The sequence below is a fragment of the Anarrhichthys ocellatus genome, unplaced genomic scaffold, assembly GCF_004355925.1.
Source record: "Anarrhichthys ocellatus isolate YVR2014 unplaced genomic scaffold, GSC_Weel_1.0 scaffold8, whole genome shotgun sequence".
In the NCBI taxonomy this organism is placed as follows: Eukaryota; Metazoa; Chordata; class Actinopteri; order Perciformes; family Anarhichadidae; genus Anarrhichthys; species Anarrhichthys ocellatus.
The window spans coordinates 6,248,384-6,269,517 of NW_022280038.1; the positions used below are offsets into that span (position 1 = coordinate 6,248,384).

General features: G+C 40.6%; 1 protein-coding gene across 17 annotated transcripts in view; it reads right to left on the reverse strand.

Moving 5' to 3' along the window:
- Positions 1 to 21,134, reverse strand: part of myo9aa (myosin IXAa) — a 98,011-nt gene that overhangs the window by 18,340 nt on the left and 58,537 nt on the right. For 10 of the 17 annotated variants that reach the window (XM_031848446.1, XM_031848438.1, XM_031848440.1 and 7 more), the window contains 14 exons: positions 20,943 to 21,032; positions 18,236 to 18,352; positions 17,918 to 18,052; positions 14,079 to 14,200; positions 11,916 to 12,057; positions 10,955 to 11,150; positions 9,449 to 9,568; positions 8,697 to 8,744; positions 8,020 to 8,095; positions 3,838 to 3,972; positions 3,279 to 3,318; positions 3,070 to 3,192; positions 1,800 to 1,880; positions 1,473 to 1,583 (listed from right to left, as the gene is read on the reverse strand). In XM_031848446.1, the coding sequence (XP_031704306.1) occupies positions 1,473 to 1,583; positions 1,800 to 1,880; positions 3,070 to 3,192; positions 3,279 to 3,318; positions 3,838 to 3,972; positions 8,020 to 8,095; positions 8,697 to 8,744; positions 9,449 to 9,568; positions 10,955 to 11,150; positions 11,916 to 12,057; positions 14,079 to 14,200; positions 17,918 to 18,052; positions 18,236 to 18,352; positions 20,943 to 21,032 (1,536 nt within the window). The remainder of the gene's footprint in view (positions 1 to 1,472; positions 1,584 to 1,799; positions 1,881 to 3,069; positions 3,193 to 3,278; positions 3,319 to 3,837; positions 3,973 to 8,019; positions 8,096 to 8,696; positions 8,745 to 9,448; positions 9,569 to 10,954; positions 11,151 to 11,915; positions 12,058 to 14,078; positions 14,201 to 17,917; positions 18,053 to 18,235; positions 18,353 to 20,942; positions 21,033 to 21,134) is intronic. The other 7 variants (XM_031848454.1, XM_031848449.1, XM_031848453.1 and 4 more) reach the window with 3 other exon arrangements.

Sequence of the window (21,134 nt, forward strand, 5' to 3'; positions counted from 1 at the left end):
GATAATACTGTGGGAGCTACATGGGAGAACAATTTGTGATTTGGTGAAGTGACTCCTCAATAAACCACCACAATGACGTGACTGGCACAAATGAACATTCAAGACCACAAAATGGAAACTAATGGAAGAGAAAAGTGGAGTGGGAGTAAGCCACTCCCACTTGTCTCCGTCCAAAGACTCACTTCCAACCAGCATTAAAACATGATCGGCTTTATTAGTCATACAGCATTTCTCGCAGGGTTGACATCATTCTAACATGAGCCAATGTGGTTAAGATGGCTGCCACGCCACGTCCCACATAATTCCATCTCGACACAATGAACCGCGACTCAAACAGTGACACGTTTCCTGGAGATGAATTCATCGCTGGCACCTAAACTCGTGGAAACCTGAGTGTCGTTTTAAAGTTTTGGGATGTGAGCATGGATTGATAGTGCATCAGTGCTCTGGCCTGCACACGCCTGCACGGAGGGAACATGGTAATGCAATCTGCTGCTAAACTCCTTTTAACATTTGGCATATCCACTGTTTGCTTCATGATGAACATGATACTTGGACTTTCTAGACAAAGACTAGTGGATGAAGTGGGTCTGTTAGAACTCTCAGGAAACTAACATAATGTAAAGGGGAACGGCATCAATTTTACACATATAGGTCAATTCACTAGTCCTGTTCAGTACTACTCAGCTTGTACAAGCTGCTGTATGATGTCTTCTGTGGCTCTGGAGGAGCGGTGTCATGTCTATTTTACTCTAAATGGGACCATCTACTAAGAGAACATCATTCTGTATTGAAGAAGACTTGAAACTAGCTATTGAGAGCATAAACTCATGTTTACAATGTTTACTCAGGTAATAAATCAAGTGTAGAGTAGAGTCTTTTTCTCATGGACTTCTATACAATCAGACTTCTTTTTGCGACCAAAGGAGTCGCCCCCTGCTGGTCAGTAGAGAGAATGCAAGTTTTAAGACACTTCCGCATCGGCTTCACGCTTCAGAACCGGTGGTTGCCGCCTGTTTCTGACACATTTATTTGTCAGGCTGGGCTCGGGAAAAAATATTTTGCAATATTTTTACTAGGTTGGAAACTAATTTTAACTACTTTAGATACTGTTGAATAGCTATTCTCTAATCAACAGATCCCATGTTTTGTGTGCAATATCTTAATCAGCATATGTATCGAATGATTACAGCTTTTAAATAAATGTTATGAGGTCCAAAAAAGTGTAATATTTTCTTTTGAACTCAAGTAAAGTACAAAATTAATATACTTTCACTTAACTACTGGCTACTTCTTAAGTGGTAAACAGTAACACCCCCAAATTCTAGTGAACTAAATGTCTCATGTTTCCTGTATTTGTTTATCTCCAATTGCTTATTTCTTTCTTATTTACTGTATTAAAATATAAAGATCAAACACATCTGGACTTGGCTGTTTAAAGAGTGTCTACAGGGTGTAAATGTGTTTGTTACCTTGAAGCTGTACTTGATGTTGTAGCCCGACTGTCGGATGCGCACAGTCTCCAGCATACCTGTGTAACGCAGCTGCCTCAGCACCAGGTTATCATGAAACCTTAAGGGCAGCTGAGAAATGGGAAAAACAGATAATCGAGGAGGGGAGAGGGGAAAATGACAGAAAAAGGGAGAAGCGACAGATGGCAGAGGTTACAGAGAAGAAGAGGGGGGAAATGATAAACATGCTTTAGAAATGCTCAAACTTTAAAAAAGGAAATGAAAAATGCTTTGAACACTAAACCAAAACAGTCAAAGTGGCAGCAGTCTGGAGTGAGCACACGGTACCTTGTCTGCATTGGAACGGATACACTTGACAAAATACGGCTCAGACTGACCCAGAGTCTCCATCAGCATATTGAGGGAGGCCTAAAGAAAGACACGCAAAAACAGAAAAGTTAGATTTGAATATAAAGGCACATAGAGAAGCACACTGCTTGTGTTGCTCCACAGTTGAGACAGGCGGAAGTCAAAGTCAGAAATGAATAACTGCTGGTCAATCCAGTAAATCTCTCAGCCGCAAGATTAATGTTGTTGCCTGCGATCATAAATACAAGCAATATGTCCACGTAAGCATGTGGTTCTGCAGGAGAAAAAAGAAAATGATGTGTAGTAGCTCCATGTGCAATCATTGTGTGTGTGTAAACAAATGCACATGTGTGTCAGCAGCGTGTGTGTGATGATTCAGTGGAAGGCAGGAGGAATTCAGTCTCCTCCTCCTCCTCCTCCATGGGAGATTAAAGCAATCAGCGCAGCACAGGATGTGGGAAGTGAAGTCATCCACACACTGAGGCCAAGGCCTCCTGCCAGAGGGGCCTCGCCACTCAACAGCCAGAGCACAGAGTTCACGTTCAAAGACAGCGGACAGAAAATAAAGTGGGTTTTTTTCTAAGCTGGTTTGTGTTACAGGCTGCATATGAGAGACATTGTTGACCTAAAGATAACCTAATTATTCTGAATGCTAACTGTAGCTGTCAGTCAAATTTATCTCAAATTCGGGGAAGTCTATTCAAAGAAAAGAATCTGCTGTAAAATGCAGAGCACCTACATTTAACAGATTGTCATCTTTTGTTTTCAGCAGTTTGAATAGTAGGAATAAGTTAATTCATGGTTCTTGGGTCTCATCTCATACTAAGTGAACATTAGTGAGGAAAAGTATGTCAGAGAAAGGAAAACTTTCTAACCGAATCAAAAGTCTTTCTTTATGAGACATGTTTTTGTCCTAATTTCCCAGACATGATGTCATACATTTAAGACTTCTGGGTGTGTGGATGAAGTAATATACTTCACACACATTATGGACAAATACAGGGGTAAGAAGACAGTGGACAGTGAAGGCTGTGGGGCAGGCAGAGAGACGGGGGGGGGGGGCGACAGCTGTAAAAGGACACACCCTGTTTTTATCGTATTCACAGCTGGAGGGAGATTCCTCGGTGCAGCTCAGGCTAATCCGGTTGTTTTTATGGTGAGAGCACTGAATGGCAAATCAGTGAGCTCTGCAGTCAGTGTGCTACTGTGTGTGTGTGTGTGTGTGTGTGTGTGTGTGTGTGTCTCTGACCTGGAACTGTGCGCTGATGCTGGGTGGTTTCTTCTTCTTGTGGAGGTGAAGCAGCGACTTGGTGATGCGGTCGTGAAGCGTCAGGTTGCTGAGGTACTTCAGCGACTTGACGTTCAGTAAATGCTGCAGGTGTGAAGCCAGAGTCAGCTGATCATGTTGATAATGTAACACCACATTTGAAGATAAATTAAAGATATTCTGGACTGTACCTTCGGAAGAACCGGCTTAGATTTGTAGTTTTTGTTCCTCCTGTTTATACAAAAACAAAAATAGAAATGTCAGTCCGGTAGTTGAATCTATTTTACGCACTTGTGCCACAAAATCCATCTTTTTGCTCTTGAAATCAACAGTGGTGCTCTTTTTCTTCCGTCAAGTAAAAGGTCAACAAAGTGCTGAATTAACTTCAGAAATTCTTCCCAAGTGGCTCATATTCCTGTCAATAAAGTGGAACTTTATTCATCCCTGTGGGGGAACAGCTTCCCTAAAGAGGGAGGTCAGAGGTCATTGGAGCTGGTAGGAATGTAGTGATCACTGAAGGAGAAGAGGCAGCGCAGATGCTTTCTGACACTGAGTTTGAACTCTGGTCTTTCAGTTTTAAGGATGTCTCTAGGCCACGAGGCCACACTGCTGATGTACATAATAAACATTATAATTATTATATGCGGAAAATAGTTTTGCATTTTACAATCAGAAAGAAAGCTCAAAGAAAAACACAACAAGGAGGAGTTTAAAGCATAATGGTGACTGCGGATGCGTCTCGTTACTGACATGAGGATGTCGTGGGCTCTCTCGAGGAGTTTGCTGCTGGCAGAGTTGACGAAGACGCCGTCTTCTTCTGTGGTGGAGCTGCTGGATGACCTCAGTCGACCCACACGCCCGTTCCAGCCGAGGCCCGGAGAACTCCTTTGGACAAACAATAAAAGCCATTATTTAAAAGAAAAAGAAATCCAAACTTACTTTAGTCTAGGAACCTTTACATTACAAGACACTTTTGAAGCGAACCAAACTTCATATGAATCTTGATAAATAGAAAAACAGAGCTATAGATTATTAAGATTTAAAGGTTTTTTGTTGGTGGAAAGCAATAAAAATATTATTTGTCCTCCCTTCTTTTGTAAATTCAGCATAGAATCCATTCTTAATAAAGAATTATATATTTTAGTTTAAGACTACACACCCGAAAAAATAACCACATCTTTAACACACAGTCAACATAAAGTAAACCCCAAAAGCTCAGCATTATGATGCACAACACACTTCTCACATACAATGTAACTTTTGAATATTATTAAATAGAGTCAACCAGTATTATCCCCCAGTAGGAATGTCACCAATGGGGGCCGCAAGTTTCCATGTTGTTCTCCCTTGGAGAGAGAGTGGGAATTCACTTCACACATGATTTAAATCTCAGACCTCAAGGTGAAACCTAACCACCTGCCCAGAAGACAAACAAAAACTTGAGCAGTCAGGTCATGGTTAAAACCATTAACCAGTCTGAACTATTTCAGCTCAGAGGAGCGGACGAGAGAGGAGGAAAAAGAGGCAACTGAGGAGCCAACGATCTCCAGCATCATTGTATACACACAGTATATCTGTGGCAGTAGAAGTTTATCATTAATGCAGCTCTTCAGATCCATTGGAGCACTTTAGTTTTGTTTCCAGTGTTATAGCTTTTTCATAAGTTTACAAGAATCTCTCCTGCTGAGTTACAAGCCGCCACACACTATGACACACAGACCAAAGTAGCAAGATATGTTAGGTAGCTCATACTGCGTTATTAGCAGGAGGTTGAGTCATTCCTAGACAGAAAACAAGGTGGGAAACGAGCGTGTGGAGAGGGTTTTTAAATGGCTAATGAAAATGAAAGTTAATACAAATACAGAACGGCAGACGAGATGGTTGAGCTTTCTGTGCCGGGGCAGCTGTTTGGGTTGAAAGTGATTTCTGAAATACATAAATATGCTTTTAGAAAGTAGCTTATGCGACTTCCTCTTCAGTATTGGCATTAAAATAAGCCATAACCCTCTCTGTGCTCAGCTCCTTGTGTGCATAAGAAGCAAACATTTAGTTTTTCCATGTTTAAAAGTGCCAAGAGAAAGTTTGCTTTGATTTTTTACCCTTCTTTGGATGGTGATGTAGGTCGCTCCATCACTTTGGTGACTATTGGATGGGTTGCCATGAAATTTTGTACAGACATTCATGGTCACAAGAGGCTGAATCCTACTGACTTTGGTGATTTCTTTAATTTTTCATGGTCAGAATTGTCCTTTGTCAAATTCTTTGGTTTATGACAACAACCTCCGATTGAGGTTTGCTCCAGAAGCGAGTCAATCCCCAAAGACACTCACGATTAAAGTACCTAACTTTAGAGGAAATAAATTAAGTTATTTTGTAAGACAGCCAGGTCTTCCATCATTTGTGGGTACAAATGGTCTGAAGCACTTCTAAATTTGTTTACAGGGTACGAACAAATCCAAGCACAAAAATACTGATGAATCCCGGATATGTGTGTAAACCGCTAAAGCACGGATAAACATATGCACCATTTATGAATGGGGTCGATTGTGAGCTTTATCATGCTAATGTTAGCAGTTAGCTCGAGTTCATAGAGAGCCACTGGAAACCAAAGTAAAAGTCCCAGCACACTTCGATCGTTAAGCCGATTCTGATTTACATTTTTTTAAACAGTTGGCTTACTCTTGGTCAAACCTCAAAATACTGTGTGTTGAATTTGAAATACAGTGTAGACAGAAGCCGCAAATAGAAACCAGGTGTAAAAATACACAACAGAGGTGTGACTGGCTTTTTCCATCACAGCTTCTCTCTGTGGAGGCAACAGAAGAGACCCAGAGGATGCTTCGCCAACACAGTCCACTATCCTTATCGCACTCCCACCGGAGTCGTACAGATTCACATGATTTGTACTACTAGCCTGCAATACGTTACAATAATATAAATAGAAGGCAGAAGATCCACAAAGCTCCAGTGTGTTTATGTAAATCAAAATCTTTGGATATATATGTATTTCTGGGCATATGCGTATGTTTCAGGGCTTATTGAGAATGACCGCATCAGAAAATAATGTTTGAGGCCACAGTGTGTACTAATGCACAAGCACAAATCTTCAGTTATCATCTGGCCGACCATATAAAGAAGACGAGAGAGAATGTCTCCCCAGTTGATCATCGATCTCAGTGAATGGTGATGGTACAACATGCTTCTTGTGACTGTTTATCTCCATAGTCTCTCTGAGAGTCCCATAAAGCACTGCACTGCTCTGTCCAGCAGTCAAGCACCCTGCAGGGAGCTAATATTTATCACTCTCCAAGCACTCCTGTCCAGTGCATAGCTGTGACTTTACATCACAGAGGAAGCAGCTGCATGGGGTTTAGTGCTCTCCTAGTATGTAGAGGATGAGTGTGTAATGTAAGAGAGAGCGAGAGTGAGAGGGAGGGCAGAAGGTTGCTAAATCACATTAAGGGGGGATTTTAACAGCCCCGGACTGAGCTCCTGTGTAACAAAAGCCGTCTTGTACGAGCCGCTCTGTGCCACCAGTCGCTGTCGTGGGCCACTAATCTCACAGTCTACAGCTAATTAGAGGAGGTGTTGGACCGGGGTCTCAGTGGGGGGGGTATGAGAGCAACGCTCAGGGTCACAGCACTCACTCTTTCGTTTTTTTTTGAAAGACATGCCCAGTGGTGAATATCTTTGCTTGATGATTAAAAATATATATTATTTAATGTGTGACAGAGCATCTGCCAGAACGGTATTAAAGGGGTTTGTTGACACTGAGTAGTTCCAGAGCTCTTTGTAATATGTATGTATGATCAAATACTAATTTAACAAGACGCACTGGGGGCCCAGAGGAGAAAACTCCGAGGTCCACAGAGGAGCTTTGCTGCAGGTCGTCCCCCATTCCACTCATTTCCTCTTTTGACAGTCGACTAATAAAGGCATTTTATGCCGGATAAAATCAAAACAAACAAAAAGATTTACAAGGAGTTTATTCTACCCAGTACAACTGAATCTGGGTGAATAGACCACAACAATATAAAGAAATAACTGTACACTGTGCTTTTTTCTAATATCAATATTCTTATATTTTTATATAAATAAAAACAATATGAAGAGTAAATAATACAAAGAAGCAAAAGATGACAGGTAAAATAAAAATAAAGAGGAAATATATTTTAAAATAAATCTACCATATTATGTTAATGAATATGAACATATTTCCATATTCAGCTTGTATCTGAAACACTATTTGCATGAGTAAAAGTGGAGGAAAAAGAACATTTTCCTTTACTGTGCCACAACATCAATAAATATAGACGTTATGGTCAAAATTATATCAACAACTGTACATTTTAATCCTTTATTGGGCATATAATGTTCAGCTGTTGTTGAGAGTGGTATTTGTTTACCTATATGGTAACTGTGGAGCTTGTAGTTTGAGGTGTTGGACTGCAATACATCGTCAGGCGTGCCAACACAGTAATTTGTCCTCAAGTGACAAGTGTGTAGATGCTCCTGTGTCCAGCTCTAGTATTGTTTATTGAATGCCGTCATCTGGAGGACCTGGCTTTGAATTGTGTATATATTTCCACATATAAGTAATACTGTGAGCCTTTGCACATTCCTTGGACAATTTTGCACAAAACTACCACCTCTGAAAATGCACAGCTCTTTCATTTTAATTAAGATATATTGTAAATGTTTTTATAGTTTTCTTTGTATCTTTATTGCAATATTCTTCTACTTCGCTTTAGTTTTTAATTCAGATATAGATTTTATATTTATTGATGTTTCTTGATTTTTGGACTTATTCCTTGCACGTGAAACCCTACTTGTCAATAAACCGGATTCTGACGTAGCAGTAATTTATTTCTTCAGATTTGTCCATTTCCTGAAACACACTGTTCCAGCAAAGCTCAACACACAGACTCTTACCGTGGGGATTTCTCGTTGATGGTGTTGCTTCCTTGAAGGTCTGACAGCGGCGTACGTGGACTCTTTCTGGGCACGCCTGATCACGAACAAACAGGTTGGCATCGTGTGAAAGAACACAAAACCACACACACACACACACACACACACAAAAGATACACAAAGACAAAAACTCAAACCCTTCCCAAGCAAAGAAAATCACCATGTGTTATTGCAGTGAGTGTTTTGTGCCTTTTTATTGGAAATACGATCTAAGGCAGATGATTTGATATTAAAAAAAGATCTGTGAAGTTAATAGTGAGTTTCTCTTGTTAGTGTTGAATTATGGAAGATGATACCGCCGAGTTAATGGCCTGTAGGTTTGCTTAAAACTGTGATTAGTTTTTTAAAATACCAATATTTAAAACACATTTGTTCCATAATCATTTACATAATGAAGTATAGCAGGCGGTGACTATTTAGGTCAGACTAAAGAGAATTTAAAAAAGTAAAACTAAGCAGGATGGGTTTAATGAAGCTGCTGTGTTACATTACTACGGTGTGATGGCAGTGATAAGCCTACAGCTGCTGCTCTGAACCATTCAATCATAGCGGTGAGAACTCTACGGTGAGTGTTAGCCTACTCTAAAAAAAAAAGAGCAACCTGAGAGAGCATTTTATCAGCTGACTTAACCGTATACCGTTTTCTGTTTCATCACTTTGTACAACATTTTCACTCTCTTCAGGAGCTGCAGGGTAGCACAAAACAAAAAGACACAAACACATCCGAGTGTCATGAAAGTGACGTTCTGCGAGAGGAGTGTGTGAGGTCGGCTGTGTGTCCTACACCAAAGCTGCCTGTGAGCAAGTTAGTGATGTCTTATTATACCCCTTCAGTGTTTCTATCACCATCACCAGCCTTTGTGGTATTAGTGAGAGGTGAACTCGGTTGATTTTAGAAGTGTGCTGTGGTGGAAACAGACAGGACTGGACAAGAAAGTGTAGCTGTGTGACAAAACAGAAAGTGACGGACACCTAGAGGTGTTACTGTGTTGTTTCCCCAGACCAAAATTAGCTGATAGAGCGATGAGAGTCATGCATTTCTCAGCTAGCCTTTTCACGAGCACAGTGTAAGACACAGAATGGCTGAAGCACAAGAACAACATGCAAGACAAGACTAAGAACAAATGCATGCAGGTGCATAAGAAAGAGGGAAGAGGGAGACAGAGGGAGCGGAGACCAACAAGCATCTAGTCTATTGATAGGAAATAAGAAATAAAAAACTTTTCTCTTTAAGTTTGAATGATGATTTTGATCTCTTTTGGCTCGACTTTGGCTGCAGTACAGTGCAGTAAAGTTGACGATGTTGGTCAGCCTCGTCCCTACAGTTTCCCCAAGTGATGGTAGAACATTAAAATGTAAGGAGGAGTTATTGTTGTATTGGCAGCCTTACTGTGCTTCTCCTCTTTGCATCTCTGAAGGATCTCTAAGCTTCTCTGATGCACAGGGTGCTGCAGAAAGCTAAAACTATCCACACTTTTCAAAACTGCACAGGGAGCAGCGTCATCATGCCCTTGGAGAAGCAAAACAAAAAAGAAACAAGAGAGAAAAAAAAATACACAAGGAAAGAGAAGGGGGGAAGAGAGAGAGAGACAGAAATGACAGGTTAGACAGCGAAGAAGGAGAGATCAAGAGATGCAGTCGTCTACTGGAGAGATACCTGTGCAAGACTTCAGGAGAGAAGATGATTGACATTCAAAACTGCAGTTGGTGGCAGCGGTAGGATGTTTGTCATTGTAGTTCTGTGAGTAGGTGTTCGCCGCCCAAAGGCACTTCCACACAATGTCTTCTAGAAGTGTTTCTCAGATTCTACAGTCCTTGTGCTATTAGACAAGGTGAGGGTATTTAAAAAAGGTCATTTAACTTTTAACTTAGCCCATGACGATGTGAAAAAAATAAATGAAAGATATTTAAAAGCTTTCAGTCAAAAACACGTTTTGCAGAAATGTTTCAGAAGACATGTGACAGGTTCCCTTAGGCGACTCTGATATCTTTAGAGTTCAGTTAGAAGGATTTCTAAAAGATATCTAAGGATGAGCAAAAGATACAAGGCTTCTATTTTCACACAACAACATCTACATGTGGAACCTAACGTGTAGAAAGAGTCGAGAGGGTGCAGAGTCTGATTCATACGACGGCAGTGCTGAGAAAAAACATCTGATGGTAATATCTACTGCATATCAAGTCTATCTACGGGAAAAGAAGGCATTCGTAGAAAGCCAAAGCTGAGAGAGACAAAGAGCAAGAGCTACTGTAAATACATGGCAGCACTGTGCACACAGTCTACAGAACAGTCACTACTGAAACACAAAATATGGCAGAGAAAAAGTAAACTATAATGAATTGAGAGGCCTAAATCGTAACTGTGTGGCATGTGAGCATACAGTACTGTGCATGGCAGGAAAAACTGAAAAACGAAATGTTTGTAATTTCATCATCAACTCATTTGTTTTACATTTTTCCATCTTCATGCGAGCTGCTTCTGCGGAGTCAGACCTGCTGACAGCAACAACAACAAAAACTGCAGAGGTTTGCTGGTTTACCATTATTCTTGTTGTACTATAAAGTACCTGTGATGCTCACATGCCATTCAGTCAAATCAATGTCATTTCCCACTTTTGCGGTTTCTTTAATGATGTTTTGACGGAGCGAGCACAGATTTTCATACATTTTTAATATCCATTCTAATCCATCTATCACTTAAATGCTGCAAATTAACAATTTAGGCAAAACTGAAACTCAAGAAGATGTATTAATACAATAAAAACAATATATTTGTTGATGACATGGTTTTCTAAGCTCAGGTAATTTGTCCCAGTCTATCTCCTACATCTACATCACAGCGTCTCACTGCTATTATGTGCATATTAATGGTGTTTCCGTTCGTGTGGGAGCTCACCGGTCTTCTTCTGCGTGTGTCTCTTCCCAGCCTCTCTGAAAGCCACCAGGGCCCTGAAGTAGGCTCGCAGTACCGCCCAGCGGAACGTGGCCGACGGGTCGATGCCCATCAGCCCGCAGATGAAGGCGTTCTTGCTGCTCTTCAATAAAGCTACGATGTCCGGACGCATGTGGTCTGTGTTCTTCTCCCTGAAGTCCTGTGAGTGGCAGAGATTTTAAAAAAATGGTAGTCAATGGTATTATATGTGGATTTTATTAGATCCCCGTTAGTTTGTGCCACAGCAGCTGCTAAATGTCCCGGGGTCCGCACATTAAAAGATGTCCAAATAAAACATTAGCGCAATCACGAAAGAAGGTTTTAATTAAAAGCAGCTGTTCTTAATGTAACAATATCAAATCAATGACAACACAGTCAGTAATGTCAATAAAAGTTTAAAACTACCTCATGTAATATAAACAAAATAAAGGCAAAGAGTGTGCACAAACAACAGCTAATAATCACAACAATACAGCTACATTTACGTACACAACCATCTGTATAAGTCGTGAAAATATAATCGGATATATATCGTCATATAGTCCGATTTAAATACATTTGTATTTGTTTTTTAAAAGAGTGAAATCTTGTTGAATACTGATGGGTAACTTGTATCTGTCCACAGAAGCTCTAACTGAAAACAAGCAGAATGGCATGAAATCTGGCTTTAACGGAGAGCCATGACAGTCAATTATCAAATCAATAATACTAGTATGGTGTGAACAACTAAGAAGAAGAAGAAGAAGAAGCAGCAGAATGAAGAGGATTATTACTGTAGCTTTAATAAGGTTGTGATGATGATGATGATGATGTGTCTGAACAACTTTTTCTCCCACAACATAAAAACCCTGAAAAACAAAGCTGCTCTTTCCCTTTCCTTTCCGTCTAATCAGTGACTCGTGAGGAAGTGGGGGATCACACTGACCTTGACTCCGTACTTGACCTTGCCGGCATAGTGTCGGATGATGAAGGCGGGCTCCATGACAGCAGGGAACTCGATGTAGCTGTTCCCCTCATGCTGCCGCTTGAATTTATCCAACAACGTCTGGTTGGTGGCTTGAGGGAAACTGAAACAGAGGAGGACAGAGGAGTTTGATTTGGGTTTTTAACATTTGTTTTAAGCATCATGAATTAAAGACATTACTTTTTCCACCAGTCACAACAACAGCACTTAATGTGGACCGCTGGGAACGCGGCAAGTTATCCGATTTGTAACCGGTTTTGACATTTCATCCTCTGACGCCACAGGTTGGGGATTATCACTTTAAACTGATCTCGGCTCAGATTTCCCTCCAGTCCTTTAATATCAAGAGTCGGCGATTCTGCGGAAAATCAGCAGCTTACAGGAAGAGAAGAGGGGAAGAATGAGACACCGGGGGCTTTTGGAACAGGGTGAAACCTGAACTATGAAGACTACACAGCCAAGGACACAGCCAAGGCTTTTCAAAGTGGGAGGAATTTGATTCAGTGGAGAAGAGGGAGAAATAAAGGAGGAAATACTGTTAGTAAAAAATAGTCCCATTACAGTCATGAACCTGAAGGGATCAAATTTACTCTGCAGTTTAGAGGGTTTACATTCTAGGCTACTTTATCTTTCCCTGTTGTAATTTGGTTAACACATTAAAATGTACCTATTGTTTGAAATGTGACAATATTCCAATTATGTGCAGAATCGTTATCGTACACACTTAATATTGTTGCGTGTCTAGAGTGAGCAGTAGGTCAAACTGATTTCTCACTCGCCTTTTTTGTTATTGTGAATGTTTGTTGACAAAGGGGTGATAAAAACAAACAAACAATGTTTTATTTGCAGTTTGCATAAAGCTTGTAGAAAGTCGCTGAGATGAATTTAAAGCTCTGAATCAGCTCCTCTAGGTAGCATGTGTGTGCATCACTCCCTATAAACTCCAGGAATCACACAGTTGTATCTGGTTAAGCTTATGATGTAGACGTCTGAAGCCTTGATATTGTGGCCACTAGGGGGCAGAAAAACTGAGGAACAAGCTGACAGACATGCCTGGCATACTGCCCAACTCATGAGGTTAATAAAAAAACTGTCAACTCATATTTCCGGCGGACATGGAGCATTTCAATGCGGTGCTTCAGGCCTCCTGTTGCATGAAAGTCAGATATGCATTTTCACTTTATCTCTGTTCATCTCTGTCTCGGTCAATAGATGCTAAATATTCATCGTTCTTCACCAGCTAGTCACTTAGTCTGTCTTCCACGTGGTGCCATAAAACCAAAACATTCAGAATCAGAATCATAAATGATTTATTGCCAAGTATGTTTGCACATACAAGCAAGTTGATTTTTGTGATTGGTGCATGAGGCAATGGGCAATAGTATAAGACATGATAAAAATGTAATCATAAAAATGTACGATAAAGGACCTGAAAGAGGCTAAAGAGCTCTGCAGGTCAGAAGAGTTATTTATTATGTTTTAATACAAAAACATATATGCAGCCGCAGCACTCTACAGTGCTGTGCAAACATGCATGTTCTACGGCTCACGGATGCCATTTTGGAGTTTTTTGTTTGCGTTTTTGGCGTTATCTAACAGCTGGGAGTATAACGACGGACAGTAGTCTATTACTGCGTTTCAAATCACATACTGTTTCTTTTTACTTTTAGTACACACTGTAGCTGCCCTTACAAAGTACTTACTGTCACATGCAGTATGAGCTAAATTGGGACATACTACTTCGTCGTAACATTGCGTCTTGAACTTTGACCCTCTTGCTCATTGTGCAGAAGATTGTGGGTCAGAATAGACATAAAAGTGCGGGAGCTTGTATACTGAAAAATGTGACCGGATGCATTCGAACATTCTGGTATTTTATATCCAACCCTTTTTCTGGCATTCTTAACAGTTTGGTAGTATGGGCATTGGTAGAAGCCCCCTGCTCGCTATAATCAAACCAGGCACATGGCACTTTTTATGATGTTGCGTTTTCACCATTCAACCATCAGGCTTGCCCGCCAACTTAGCTTCAACCTGTTGGAAGCACTCAACGGTTTACCTCCCAGGAAAATGAAACAGAAACAAACCAGTCAAACAGGAAGCCGGACGGGCTGAGAGACTCACTTGCACTCTTCATCCAGGAGGTGGAACAGAGCTGTGGGCTTCTTGCTGATCAGGTTGATGCAGCCCGTATTGTCGATGTAGTCGATGTTGTGCCAGCTGATGCCCTCTACCCTGTATTCCTCCTGCAGGGACACACAAGATACAAACAGAGACCTCAGTGTCAGTATTAAAACTTTGCTTCCAAGCATTGTAAGTATATGTGGCATCAAAAATGTATTCACTATCAACGTGCAAACCGGATGTATGTTTGGCTGTTTTACATTTTTCAATCAAAGCAACAATGTTGTTTGTACGCCTGCTTTCATGACATCTCCCCGTCCAATAAAACACTCTTCAGATCTTTCCTGGCATCTCGCTGGTTTAATAATGAAAGAAGCATTCAGAGCATTTATCATTTATGCTTCCCCATGCATGTTATTGTCCTGTGTTCCTGGGAACGAGATTTAACCAATAAAGACCTTAATCCTGGGGAGGTTTAATAAAAATCACTGGAATCCCCCGTTTCTCTCTTCTCTTCTCTTGCTACCATAAAGTCCGAAGGCTGTTAATCACTGTTGTTTACTCCACAACTGAAGACAATAAAGCTGACGGAAAAGAATAAGAGAAGATGATCCTCTTCTTCAGTATTTGGTAAATAAAACCAAAATAATTGAGTGGAAGAGAGGAGAAATTGTCTGTATGACTTCCGCAGCTGCCCACTTATGTAGAAAAATGTTTGACATTTCATTAAGATTACAACCGTTTGAGAGAAACGTTCTTTACCTTTAGCAGTGATTTGTAGTTTGTGTTGCTGAGATCTCTAAATACAAACAATCCAACAGATTCCACTGGACTCCGATCAATAAAAGATATACTCAACTGTTTTTAAATCAAGATATCCTTCAACACCGACTTGTTCTGTACTTTAGAACAAATTTGAGGTACATGTACTTTACGAGAGTATTTCCATTTTATGCTACTTTCAACATTTCAAAAGGTAAATATTCTGCTTTTTACTCCACTACATTTATTTGATACTTTCACACGGTTACTTTGTACATAATTGATTTGCTTATATAATATGATGCAGTACTTTGCTACTAATAGACCCAGTAATACACAAAGTATCTAGAATTGGCTCTACATTGATAAACTACAACGTTAAAAGGCTCTTATGTTTATTTGTTAGTGATAAAAACAGAATGATATAATATTCTATAATAACATAATACTGTGAGAAGAGCCAGTCTGCAAATGAGTACTTTAACTTTTGATAATTTAAGTACATTTAGCTGAAAATACTTTCGTACTTTCAGTTGATAACATTTTGAATTCAGGACTTTTACTTGTGATGGAGTATTTTGAAACGATATTATATCTACAGTTACTTAAGTAAAAAATCCAATTACTTCTTCTACCGCTGAAAACCAAAAATCCTAAGCATGGTTCTTTTTTTTTAAACTTTTATTGAGAAAACAGACGCAGTCCTTTACTCACTGTTTAATATGCTGCTGTCTTAAATGCCTTTTTAGAGAAACAGGTTAAAAAGGGAATAAAATAAGGTACAAACAAAGGTAAGTGAGTCATTTTTTAACTGCTTTCTGTTGTTCAGTGTCGTCTGTTGACTTTTAGTTTAATGTCTGGCTGCAAACCAAATTTCCTCCTGGAGAACAACAAAGTCAAAGCTGAAGATCAGGTCCGTCTTTTCATCCCGTCACAATATCAACCTGAGTAACTTACTAATGGCAGGTTTTTACTTGTGTGTCTTTTAATAACACCCGAGACACACACACACAGTCTGGAAACTATAAACGCAACACCTGTGCAGTATAATCCAATACAACGGCTCTGGAATAAACGTTTGTGAGCCTTATAACATTCAATTTGTGTGTCAGATGGGTGCTGACTCAAGTCTTCGGTAATCACTAAGCTGTGGTTTGTCGGGGTGTTGTTTTGGATTGCATTATATTACACAGGATACAGTATCCGCCCCCCCCGACATGCCTTTAAATCATCTAACAACCGCTGTGATTCACTCTTATTTTGACTATAGCATGTTTCCTAAATGAGCCGAGTCAGCATCTGCACTACCGCTCTGCAGGTTGTCTTCCTATTTTGTTCACAGTTGGTGCCAATAGCGTGTTATCAATTTATCCCTATAATCACGTTATTATTGCCAAGTCATGCCATGCCTCTGTCTGTAGCAACTAACTGAAGTTATCTCATGATTATACTGCAGAATTATAGTATAAATATTATCATACTAACAATCTATTCCTCCATTTAATGTCTTTGAACAATGTGATTACTGGCGGAGAGGTCGTTTGAAGAGGTTGGAAAATAGACCAAAATAAGAAAATAAGTACTATTCCCCCTAAACGTGACCATCGCTGTGCCCTGAAGCAAACCATTCAGCCCATCACTGCTTCCAACAGAGTGACTTACTGGTCGACAGATGAATGGAAATATACGTATGTAACTGTAGACGAGGGTGTGAAGCTGGCTTCAGCGGAAATATGAAGCATTACAGCTCTTGGTCCACTTATCCTGGTTGAATCATTTTCAGAGGCTTTCGGGCTGCCTCAGTGTTGCACATCGGTTTTTCCACACACAACTAATGCTTTACAGTAACGTCTGTCGGCCATTGGGAATTCATGAGCTCTCCAGTTTTCCTCTGATCAAGTCTTTAGCGTTAAATGTTATCAATCCACCAAACCACGTTAATTTTGTTAGCAGATTCGAGAGATTGTAGCAAAAATGTTGATTTTATTCTCTCTTATAAAATCCAGGATGTCTGATAGAAAACGTGAACGTAGTGGCAGTTTGATCATTGGAAAAGTTTATAAATCAATAGCAGAACACATTCACTGTTCACGTGCAGAGTTACTGGGTGTTCGTGGGGGTCAATATATTGAAAAATTAGGAAGCGGGTGGACATATGTCAGCTCAAAGTGCTCACACAGACAGTGTATGGGAGCCTACAAGATACAATATGGACAAGCAGACATACTCAAAGTACAGTAAGGTTGCACTAATCCAGGAGAAGAAGTAAAGAACGGTCACTTCTGGTGTTTTGTTCATTTTCCAGGTGAAAAATAAAAACACTGCAAGGAACCACTCTATGACACTATCAATTGTTCCTCGGTCCATTCTGTCCTATTCGGCATTCATTTCAAAACAAGATTTTCTTGTTTGTTGAGAAAGTCCAGTAATTCTGTGAAAGATCTAAGATATTCTCTGGGACACGATCCTAAACTACGACGTCACCTTCAACTTCCTCCTCTTGGCTTGAGTGCATTTTTTTTTGTCCACATCTATACACATCTTTATGACACGAGGGCAAGACAGGATTTGTGAACAACTGCCTTTGTACGAAACCGGAAAGACTTGAGGACACTCGCGTGATATTCAGGAACAGCCCGTCCAACATGTTAGGGCAGGTCCGCTGATTCAGTCGGTCTCAAGGTACAACACAATGTTTAACTTATACGCAAATCTTACAGATCATGACTTTGAAAAAGCCTTTTGAAGAGAATCAGCTTACTGAAGAGAACATACATCCTCAGTCGGGGTGTTAACAGGGAGGGAGAGTTGTGTCGACTGTCAGCAGCCCTGTTGCATAATCTGATGAAGAATTCCTGCATTGTTTCAGTGTCATTGTAATGTAAGTGCTCTGCCTGGCGTGATAAGCATGAGGGGTTTCCTTGAAAATGGTCACAGCCAAAGAACTTGGGCTGATCTACGATATCTTAAATCAACAGTAGCTCAGCGGTTCAGCTCCCAGTCAGAGCCTTAAACCGGAATCCAGCTCCGACGATTTATCGGCCCTGAGACGGAAGGATGTTTAAGAGATGTCTTACTTGTTCGAGCTTGAAGATGTGCTGGTTGAAGTAGTGCTGGAGACGCTCGTTGGCGAAGTTGATGCAGAACTGCTCGAAGCTGTTGTTCTCGTAATCCTCAAACCCAAAAATGTCGAGCACTCCGATGGACAAGATCTGAGGCAGACGGACAAACGAAAACATGAGAAAAATACATTTTTCATACAAAAAGTTACGGTGACGGTTTTTAAACCAGAATTTCATATGTAGTACGTGAATCAATTTAAGTGACAGTTATTATTCTGAGATTTTCTTATTCAGGCGGCGAATGTAAAAGTCGGTGTGTTTGTGTCGTCCCACCTTGGTGGTCTCCTCCAGGTCCTTGATGTTGAGCAGAGCGTGGTTGATCCTGAAGACGATCCAGTCAAACAGAGCACTGTAGAGGGACTTCGCCATAGAGTCTCGCACCGTACCAGCCTGCACGTAAAACACATGAAGCACATCTTTAATGTTGCTCCCAATCCTAATATCTCAGCTGACAACGTTTGATTAAAGGGGAACACCAGCTAAATCAAGAATTAAAATATGTTATTTCGATGTATTACAAATATTATATGTGTCCGTCAAGAAATAGTGCAACCATAAAACCATAATACGCTAACCGGCTGCTAGCTCTCGCTTCAAATTGACCGTACACACATGAAAGTTGTACCGATCTTGTTATCTAACTGTCAGCAAGAAAACAAATGGCCGTTATTCCCCTAAATGTCCAAGTGAAGTTTATGATGCTAATTAGTGCAGAGCCAGAGGTTTGACATCATTCCCGAGTCACCTGCTCACTCTCAATGCTCCACACATCTGTAGTACACATTAGAGCTCGGCCTTGTGACGCTGCACTTTTGTACAGGCCCAGGATACAGAAAAAAACAAGTGACTGGAGGCATTTAAATATTGAAAGGATAATGGTTTCATATTGATGTCAAAGTGTCTCAGACAACACTGGCTCGGTTATTTAAAAAGAAGTCGAGATGTGCAGACGGTTGTATTTCTCCTTTATATCCAAACATTTATAGTTTGAGTGTAAATCACATTCTCACTGAACTGTCAGCCGCCACTGCACTCAGAGCTCTAACTGGAAAAATGTATAACAGCCCTAAAAAAGGTAAAAATTTCATAAACAGGAGAAACCAGACAACTCTACCCGTCTCCAGCGTTCATTTTCTACTGAAACTTTGGCACAGACAAGCTGGCAGACGGCACTGCATCACAGCCGGAGGTCTCTGTGCCGTTACTAATGTCCTTACCACATCAGGTTGACTCGCCAAACCCATCGAGTGTGGCACAGACAGTGTGATCTGTCGAGCACCGTTGGACGAGGCTGCAGAATGTTAAACTTTCAGTCATGCCCTAATGGAAATATTATCTTTCATAGGCTAAACATAGACTGTATATACTAACAGCTCTCCTGCTGGGAAGAGCAGCACGATATTCAGATGACAAACATTAAATATATAGTAGATAAAGAAGAAGATATAGAAATAATAGTGTGTTCATTTTTATAAGCAGGGAGATTACATGACAGAAGCTTCCTTGTCAAATTATTGGGAAAAAATGTTCTAATTCCCTTATCCGCTGGAAAGATTTGACCTGGCTGCAGCAAAAGTGAGCCGTAGTGTTCAGAAACCAAACAAACCATGAAGTGGCTTCTCACAGTTGAAATCCCTTTCTTTCTAAATAATTAACAGGGATATTTTTAGCTAACCCCAAAAGCAAATATGCCTTCCACGAGTCGGGACAGATATTTTTTTGAACCTCATACGTACTGCGGTCTAATGACCCGTGAGCTTTTCATTATTGGGAGGAAGTTGGACTAAAAGTGCTCAGACAGAAACAGCCTCATAACTCTGACCAAATAGAGAAAACTCATCACACAGACGCTCCGATTCCTTTGAGGTTCTTTGACTGTATGATTTCAGTTAACAGGCAATGAGATTGTTGTGACTGTTGGAGCAATATTTACACAGAGACCACCCAGTGAGCTTCCAAAACAATCACTGTTTGTTCATTTGAAATGCCTCCTAAATATATCCAACAGGCCATTACGAGGTTGTACGTGTAACATGGCGACATCTTTTGGGAGAGTTTGTGTTGAAATGCTGCTGAAATCTGGGTAACTATTGCGAGTGATTTACCCTGGAAAATACGAAAATGTTTTAACAGTATTCACTGTATGTGTGCGGGAAATATTTAACATTTGGCATCACTGGAATATGAAACATATAAGGCATCATGAGAACTTTAAAAGTTAACTACATCTGTGTGCATGTGTAAAAACATCTCCGTTCAAACTGACTGGCGTGTTCCAGTGTGTATCCATGTTGTTCTCCTCTCCCCTCTCAGATGGCTTTCATCTGCAGACCGTGACGCGTGTTTGTTTTCAAAGAAACCCGTAGAGGGACTTGAAATGCCTTCCCCCGTCTCTCTAAACACACTGAAGGACTCAGTGCATGTGTGTTTGTCAGTGTGTGCTGCAGTGAGTGCGTGTACATGTGTGTTCATGCGTGGCCACAGGCAGGAGGAGATCCGGTCCTGGTGCACGCTGTCCTGTAAACACGGCCGGGTCAGACTGAAGAGACGAGGCTGCGGCGCCGTTATTGAGTTGGCAAAATGCCTTTAGTCGCTTTACCGAGTGTGATGCTTTATTTAAACTATTTAAAAAAATGCTCAGTTATACTCCTGAATCTTTAGGTCTAATTCAATACTACAGTATACAATACGCACCACACACTAATCACTAATCAGAGTTTACTGTGAACCGTGTTATACTAACAGGAAGTGATACAATACTCCATTGGATGTCAGAAAGTAAAGTATTACCACGGTTAACTTTACCTGGTCTACTTCTACTTAAGTAGCACATTTGTTGTTTTTATCACCTTTAAAGTCTCTCCCTGTCTGGGACATTTAAATGTTGCTGCTTTTCTGCATCCTGCATGCCTAATTTCACCAAGCTTAATACGTGCTTTGATATTTAATGCTAGCACAGCTACGGGAAGGAGAGTCTCACCTCGGAAAGTTTGTAAGGAACGATCAGCTTCTCTCCGACGGTGATTGTCTTCCGCGTTGTCAGAGCTTCAAACAGCATCTCTTCTTTGACCTGTCGATCATGACAGCGAGAGAGAAAGTGAAGGGAGTTTAATCTGATGACAAACCCTTCATTTAATTCAATGTATTTGTGTGTACACTTGTATCCAAAGTA